Here is a 9,198-nt window from a genome sequence, read left to right as displayed (position 1 = left end):
AACAAAAATGCATCAGATTCATTATTTTAATTTCTTGTTACCTTGGATCAGCAACGTTAAACACAAGCTATGAGGGTTGTGATCATATATGTGCTGGCCAAATGTCGACTCAACCTCGGATATTTCATAGTTTTTGTTATTGTTTGTTTGATTATTATTATTATTATTATTATGTCAATCGTTAAGTAAAGAAATATTTTAGCACTTTCATGGATTATATATTGAACTTTTATTTTCGTTAAAAACATAATATGTAATGTCGATTGTATGTGTAACTTTGGCCACTTTCGTTCACCTAACATGGAAGGGTCGGTGTATGATTGACGGCTCATGTTATAATGAATATATACTAGCAATTGTCTCTAAAGGTGCATAAATGCACCAAAGGAATTAAACATGTCTATGATATTATTGCAGAAATGTTGTAGTGAAGGAAAGATAACAACTTAAAGGGTGGAGGATGGAGAGGAGGAAATGTGTTCAGGCTTGCAAAAATCTCATACTTGTGCCGATGCCTTTGAAGGAATTAAAGATGTCTATGATGTTACTACAAAAATGTTGCAAGGAAGGAACGATAACAACCTAAAGGGTGGATGATGGAAAGGAGGAAATATATTCAGGTTTGCAAAAGTCTCATACTTGTGTCGATGCTTGTTTGACAGATGTTGCTCGAACCACCTATCTAAATCGTTTTCTTCCAAGCATACCACTATGTCAAAATCTTATATACATATTATATCCAAGCTATAACATGCAAGGTAATGAGGAGAAACATTACCATAGGTCCTCATGGCCACTGACACACAAAAAATATAATTGCATAGAGGAAATGACTAAAGTCAATGTGTGTTGATAATGAAATTAAATAAAGAGAATCTTTCACAAGAGTGACCTTCAGATTCCATGATATTCCACAATCAACATAAAGAAAGGGGTTTGTTTTAGAATTTTAGCTATCTCCTTTTAAAAAATTTAAGTTAATTTGGAGCCATCTTCATGGAGCCATTAATTCTGGTTTAAAATTAAAATTTAAATTTTGTCTAGCAAAAATTTGTTGGAATTGCAAATTTATGTGGCATAGTTTACACAATGTCCAATAAACTTTCAAGGCACTGTATCCATTTATTCATTCAAAAATACAGTTTTAAAAATGAAAAGTTACACATGTTATATGCATATATAGAACCAATATAGATCCATTTTGAAGAGGGTTAAATCTCTTGAGGTCCATACTTTTTTTCCAAGTTTTGCACTCTAAAAGAGGTCTCACAGGTTATCTTTAGCCTTGCAGATGTTAAAGTTTTCTTTCTTTCTTTCTCATCTTTGCAGAAGTAATTATGGTTGCCTTTGCACAACTCGTGCATGCTCCACAATAAGAAGTGACCATGTAAGTTAACCATAGTTAAGAAGTCTTTATGTCAAGGATAGCCATTCCTAAACAAAAAAAATCCAATCACGTCTCAGGTTGAACATAATTTAAGGTAGGACTTTATTGTAATTAGTTAAAGCAATTTTGTGTGGGATTTATCTTAAGAATACCCAAATCCTAAATTTTTATAGGAACTTGACCAAAAATTTAGATATTTTTTGTTATAAAAAAAAATTGGTTAGCTTGAAAAAAATCAAAATTATGCCCATTTAATTTTTCAATTAAACATTTTCACACCATAAGAACAACTCTCCTAGTTGCTACCATGTACCAATCTGCATTATCAGATATAATGTTAGACGATTAAAGAATTTTAAGCCATCAGATTAATAGTTAATAATTAAGAGAAAAACAATAGTTAAAGCGCATAATAGGCACGTTCAAAAAGTAATCAAAATACTGCTTCTTACTGAATGATTTCTTGATGGCTTAACACAAAGGATGATGGATTAACACTGAGGTATTCCGTTTACAGATGAATACGAGGTATGCCTTAGAAGCTTGAGCCACACACATAAGGTTAATGACAATGGGGCCAATCCACTGAGCTTTAGTATTTTTTGTTTCAGGAAAGTTCTATTGGACCCGATCTCAGGCTTGGACCCCGTGAAAGATATGGCTAAACCAAGTTGGAGGCTGACTGGTCTGAAGCATGTCAGGAGTTTGCAGGTTTTCATGAAAGAGATTGTCATGTTTTGGATCGTATGAAGGGATTGTTGTCTGTTTTTTGTTTTTCCTTTGTATGTACATGTTTCTGTGGATGGTTGCATGTTCTTGTTTTGTTTTATTAGCAGGGGTTTAGAGATTGTTTTGTATTTGTTGATTTCTTTTGATTCTGATTACACCTTTTTATCTGTTGCAGATCGATCCAATGTGACTCAAGTAATAGGGACTGGTTAAGCTCCTGCAGTAGCAGTCAGGAGAGGGATGTAAGGAATACAAAGGATGGTTGGTTATGATACATGATCTTTCTGGGTCTCCAGTTGCAGCTGCATCAATGGTAACTCCTTTTGTTCCTTCAGTTGGTACAGATAGGGTTAGCCGCTCTAACCCTGGAGCTTGGCTTATTCTTAGACATATGGGAGAAGGCAGTTGGACGCCATGGGGTCGACTGGAAGCTTGGAATGAACGCGGCGGTAGTGATGGTTTGGGCTACAGATTTGAGCTTGTGGCCGAGGGCTGTGGATTGGTTGGCATGAATAATGGGATATTGCTTGCAGAATCAGTGATCAGTGCCCAAAAGGGAGGGAAGTTTCTGATTGACATGGGTAATGGACGGTCAGGGTGTTCATCCCTCAATTGTTCTTTGGTGTGTGGTGACCTTTTTTTGTTTAATAACTAGCAATCACATTAATCAACGTAACAATTCAAAATATATTATTTTAAGTGAGGCTCATAGAAGTCTTGCTTATCCAGCCAGTGACTTATAAGAGGTTAAGAATGCCTCTGCTTAATACTTAACCCAAATTTGATTTTGTAGCTACTTCGGTTCGATGAGCAAAATGTGCATTTCTTCCACGGATTTTTAAGTTTTTACTTATAAAAGGATCTTCATAAATTTTTTAAAGGAAATTCTGAAGACTTTTATATTAAAAAAATTTCTTGTGTACAAACTTTTAAAGAAATTTCCAAGATTTTTATACTTAAAAAGCACTTATGGGTAAAAATTACCAAGGTTTTTATATTCAAAAACATTTTACGGGTAATGATTATTTAAATTTATTGAATTTTTATTTAATTTGTGTTTTTTAATTTTTTTTATCAGTAATCACAAAAGGTTCATATGTTTTATTTAAGCCTTTCCCTTTGAGAACAACTCTCCTAGGTGCCACTGTATACCACTCTGCAACATGTTAGACAATTGAATATTTTTAGGCATTTCGCATTAATGTAAGTGGTTTCTCTTTATATTCTAGTTTTGAATGACATTTTTTTTACTAATTTTTATATTGAGTGATATTTTATATGTCATGATTCTTCTATAAATGCGTTACATAATTTCCTTTGCAACATCTGGTGCAATTGATATCATATCATCCTACCTAAAAAAACCCTTAAACACGTAATGAAATCTTTAAAAATGCATAATTTAATGTAAATCTTATCATATGTATTAATATGCTAGCATCAAGGATAATGTAAAACACCATGCCGAAAATGGTTTGTTTAAATCAAATTTAATTTAAGGTGTCTGTTCCCCACTACATCATAGGTATCATGGATTTTGAACATGAAGCTCCATAACCACATCCTAAAAATGAATATATTTAGTTTTTATTTATGATATATAAACAAATATTTGATTGCACGTATTAGAATCAACCTATGTAAAACCCTTGCACCTTTCCTAATTCCAAGGTGAAGATAATTCATTATATTTTAATAAAATAAGAACCTTTTTCTTGTAATAGTTTTTATGACTTTCTGCTTATTTATATTTTATTTTGAATGTCATATTATAGTGATGTACATTATTTCTTATTTCTTAGTAATTTAAATATGTAATATAATTTTAAAAAGTAAGGTTATCAAGTTTTTATTAATATAAAGATTTAAATGTGTGCTTTTTTTTTAATTTCCTAGGGATTTGAGTTTATTCCAATTCTAATAAGTTCCTTATTATTATTTATAACATTCATTTATATATAAGCAAATTTTATTTAGTAAAATGGTCCATTACTTTTAATAAATTAAAAAAATTAGACTCGTGGCTCCCCACCCACCAATTTCCAAGGAATTTGAGATGATCCAATTTTAATAAGATCCTCCATGATAAGTTCCTCATTAATATTTATGATATCCATTTATATATAAGCAATTTTTAATTAAAAAATGGTATGTTTTGCACTAAGATGTGTAATTCCATTTTTTTCTTAAGTTAAAGTTGACCCATGTCAAAACAACAAATGGAGAAATGTCAAATGGAGATGAAAAAGGTAGACAATACCTAACGTGACCGATTTCAAAATGGGATACCTTTGGTGTAAATATATATTGTATGGTGAATTGAGTGAATTTTCTCATAGGGATACCTTTGGTGTAAATATATATTGTATGGTGAATTGAGTGAATTTTCTCATATGTAATTTAATAATTTTTAATAGTGAAACATATGACAACATGCATGCCTCCCAATCAAATTAACATATGTGCACACCTTAATATACCAAATTCCATTCTTGAAAAAGGTCACATGTCACCATAAGAAGGTTGTCACATGTCACGTTTTGGGATTTCCATGTGTCACTTATGTTTGGAAGTTACTAAAAACAAGAAGTTCTTATATACCCTTTAGTATTTTATTTTTCCCTTGGAAAAAAGTCGTAATTTCTATTAATATATAAGAAATTACATTTTGTAGATGCTTAAGCATATGCATGTTGATGCCTATTTCCAGTCAAGAACAAAAGAGAAAAAATGATCCAATGATATCTTCTCCACGCAGGGAACATTAGGTATCAGTTACCTAACTTCTGGTGCCTGTTCTTTACAGAGAGTATATATATCAAAATTGTTTCTGTCTCTTCGCAGAGAGAGAAATAAACATCAAAATTGGTGACTACTTGTCACAGACTGTAGTTCAAGTGCAATAAAGATAAATAGCATAAAATATATACAAGTGTTCATGCAAAATAAGATGGGCCTATAGCCCATGATCATGTAGATCGATGAAGGGTCTATGATAATGCTGATAAAATGCCCCATCGATCTCTTCCTGAATTAACCAATCATCGTTCTACCTAAGCGCTGCCTCTTTTGATAGGAAGTCTGCCCCAGAGTTGCGCTCCCTGTAAATGTGATGACAGACAAATGAGTCAAATGTAGAAATCAGTCTGTGGGCCTCATCCAATATACGCCTCAGAGAAAATGCATTGCAATGTGATGCTTTATTTAACGAATTGCAAACAATTTTGGAATCCCCAAAAAGCTGAAGATGTCTGCAATGATTTTCTAATGCAAAGTGTATGAGATGTTTTGCAGTGCATAATTTAGCATAATTATTGGTGCCCCAGAAAAGATATAGATTTGCATAAACTCATAACATAAGCATACGTGCAGAGATCAAACAGTTATATCAACCATAAATTAGCTAGATCCACAATAATTCAGATTTAACACAAAATTTCAGAATCAACTTATCTTTATTCAATTCTTCCACCAATACATCCAGATCCACCCTGCACACTCAGCTGCAGGGGTCCGTGCACATAGCTGCAGACTTTACTAGGCCTCTGCACACACAGCTACAGAGCCTCTATCTATCTACCAACACCCTTGACTCAGACTTACAGACGCTTCAAGACTTCGTTCTCTAACAACCGACTACATTTCAGATCCAAAAGTACATACCAAAAATTGACCTCTATCCATAGAGCCTTGCTCTATTTATAAATTCCCATGGTTCGTGAACCATGGGTAGGTCGACTCACTTCCTATTATTTTACATTATTTTTGGGCGGACAACCCTTTGGCTTGACTCCTTTACAATTCGCGATCCGTGCACTTTGCGGAGTCCTTATCATACCTTTCTTGAAATTGCAGGCTTTGAGCCCCAAAACTATTACGCAGGCCCTCTGCTACCCAACAGTCCCCCAACACAATCATCATGACTCGTCCCGAGTCACTCAGCTGGTGCGATAATCTTTGCACAGAGGTCGGCCAACAATTTCTGCGCGTTGCTTGTGCTTGCAAAACACTTGATCGCTATCTTCTGTACCTATTCTATGTGAGCCGCTGATGCATCCATATCACTTGGAGTTACCTGTCTGGTATCACATATTGCCTGCATTTCCGATAAATTTCCTTTTATGGTTGTGGAAAATGTTTAGTCAATTTATTGTTCCTAAATTGATGTCATTAATTGTCAACCCGGGGCTCGTAAGCTGATGAAGTGAAGGTGTACTATATGTACTTAAGCAACCTTCTTAGAACTTTTGTCGTTTGGGGTGTTGTTTATGGTTAACTTATCTTCCTAAGATGGAGTGATGATTATAGACAGATGAGTGCAAGTGTGTGAAAAGTGAGTTCTAGATGAGTGAAAGTGTGTGATTGGTGATTTCTAATTACTTGCTGAATTTGTAAAGGAAAAGAACTTGAAAGAAGTAAATAGATTGAAATGACTTGAAAGCAAATGACCACGTTCTAATGGCATTAGTCTCTATCCATATTGCTGCAAATAAAATAAACAAGAAAATCACTTCAAGGACTGATGATAATGGTTATCTCTTCCTAACTCCCTGCTTCTACCACATAGTACTGCGTAAAACACGATTAGGAAGTAGCTGAAGACAAATCCAAGAATTGATAAAAACTCTAAGTGACAAATTATAGCACTACTAAGCCTTTTCCATCATACTGCTTCCTACATGTGTGATTATGTGTAACAAGTGGAAAAAGTATTAGTGCCACAAGCCAAGACTACTTAAAAACAAGCTGCAATTAATTAGTGTTCTGTTCTCTTGAAAGATAAACCATTCATGATAAAGAGAGCATAAATTAGTTAGCATCCAACTTGTAAAACTAAGCTAAAAACTAATCTAGAAAACAGAGTAAAAAGGGCAGCATTATGAATAAGACAACTGCAACTACCATTAGATATTAAAGCAAATACAACACACTCAACCCCGGGTGAAAACCTGCAAAGAAGCAAATCTGATCAGTGAAAATAAAGGCTGCAGCAATGAAAAGAAATCAAGCTGTACATAACTCAAGAAAAGGAAATGTTGTATGTGAAATAAAGAAATTGCAGAAATATACACATGAAATACTTATACAAGGGCAGTCATGAACGGGGGCCCTCCATCCATACAACCCACAGAAAACTCAGATGCTTTAAAACTTCAAATCAGCACTGTTTCCATTACTTCATATGCAGAAATACATAGTCAAAAGTGCTGGAACAGCTCTATAAAAACAGAGTTTAGAAAAGTGCTAAAATTCTCACAAGTTCATAAACTACAACAGCTAAAACGTTAACATAAGCGTACGCAGACGCAAGTATTTATAGGCATCTGCAAGATGGCCTAATGCGTAAAGCATAAAACAGAAAATAAACTGAAATTCATGCGTATTAAAGGTGCAGTGAACACGTCATATGCTTCATGGTCGAGCTGGAGGTCCTGGTCGTTATGGGCAATTAATCCAGCATTAGATCGTGTTCCCCACGGCTTTCAAAACACGAACAAGTCATCCTTTCCACCGACGTGACCAAACAGCTTACGCATCAACGTTAAGCTGCCTTTATTTGACCGTAACTTGACCCCCTTTGACCGGAGGTACAGATGACGTGGCTGGCTGAACTGATGGCACAGGAACCTCGAGCACATATATTCCAACATGCCCACGTGGCTCGTTCTGCAAAATAGCACGTGGAACCTTGAGATCAACAAAATGGCTCCGGGATCATCAGATGGCTGCGGAATCAGCAGATGGCTGCGGAATCAACAGATGGCTGCGGAATGCCTGTAAGTATGTCAAAAACTAAACAAAACAATCACCCATTAGCAAAGCTCACTTGATCATGTTTAATGACAACTAATGTAATGATCTGGGTGGAAAATGAGGCAAAAGAGAGAGGAAAGTGATGAAAACAGTAGGTAATGATGGATGATAAGGTGTAAAGTAGAGACTCTACATACCCCCACTACGAGGGCATTGCATGTCCTCATGCAAAACACTGATTAATCAACCTGCTGTGATGCCTCTGTCAAGACATCCAATCTCCTCTTCTTTCTCTGTGTAGACACATTGACCCTTGGCTTCTTTACTAAGCATCTGAACTTTAGGTTGATCAAGGCTCTGTTTAGCTTTTTGCATTTCTTCCTTAACTTTTTGTTACTTCTTTGCCACAGGCCTAAATGTAACATGGTGTTATAATGAATCATCTTATCCAATTTGGCTTGCTCTTTCAACTTTTCATTTTCTTGCATGATATGTCGATTTAGAACCTCAATCTCAAAAATTTCCTGTTTTAAGGAGTGGACTTGTTGCTCTAAAGGTTGAACATTGCTTGGGCCAGCAGCTGCTTGCTCCAATGTTTCCAGATAATTGTCCACTTTTTGTTGCTCCGGGTCAACCTCAGGTGACTTTTTGGGACTTGGTTCATAATCAAATTCAGATCCATGTTCATGCTCAAGTTCATGTTCAAAAGGACTTTCCTCACGTGGAGGACTAGTCTCAATATGCTCAGCGTGTGAAGGACTTTTCTCTAAGTCAGGACTTGTAGCACCTTTTTGAGGTGAGCTTAAGTCAATGAAGAATGACTGTTTACCCTTTGTGGCCCCTACTTTTCTGTTTTGTAATCTGCTGCTCCTTCTTACAGAGGTGGTACTCTATTTTTCTTTTGGTACTTTTTGCTTTTGTTTTTCCTCCTTTTTGGAAAGGGCAGTTTTATGAAGTTTGGCCATTCTTTGAGCTAAGGGCTGAGTGTCTTCCTCACTATAATTCTCAGGAGTGAGGTGAGTTTCTTGGACTACAGATTTACCTTTATCTTTCTTTCGTTTCTTCCTCCCTTCTTTTCTTTTCTGAGCAATTTCTTGAGCAAGTTCTGAAAGAGTTTCAGTGATAATTCCTTGGGCTGCTTGGTTATCATCTTCAGTAAATCTAGGATCAATTTCCTGTTCAGGATGTTGTATATCAGTTTCCTCATCAAACTGTTCTTGAACAGTTTCCTCTTGGGCAGTTGTTTCAGGAAGAGTGGTATCAGGAACAATAGTTTCTGTTTGGGCAGTAGTTTCTTGGTTAACCCCCTCTCCTCTTTTTCTTCTACT

At 35.4% G+C, this 9,198-nt stretch overlaps 1 protein-coding gene across 1 annotated transcript; it reads left to right on the top strand.

Annotated features, from left to right (window-relative positions):
* Positions 1-2,384: 2,384 nt before the first annotated feature.
* LOC149147018 (uncharacterized) lies at positions 2,385-2,771 on the top strand. Its single transcript, XM_089441687.1, has one exon. The coding sequence runs from the start codon at positions 2,385-2,387 to the stop codon at positions 2,769-2,771; it is 387 nt and encodes a 128-aa protein (XP_089297813.1).
* Positions 2,772-9,198: the final 6,427 nt, after the last annotated feature.

Source organism: Pinus tabuliformis, chromosome 9 (genome assembly GCF_031772625.1).
Source record: "Pinus tabuliformis cultivar Carrire ecotype Pingquan chromosome 9, CPIR1, whole genome shotgun sequence".
NCBI classification, from domain to species: domain Eukaryota; kingdom Viridiplantae; phylum Streptophyta; class Pinopsida; order Pinales; family Pinaceae; genus Pinus; species Pinus tabuliformis.
This window is presented reverse-complemented; position numbering and strand designations above follow the sequence as displayed.

What these genes read in the sequence shown, in the direction of transcription:
- LOC149147018 (XM_089441687.1), top strand. Translation starts at nt 2,385, where the DNA reads ATGATACATGATCTTTCTGGGTCTCCAGTTGCAGCTGCATCAATGGTA.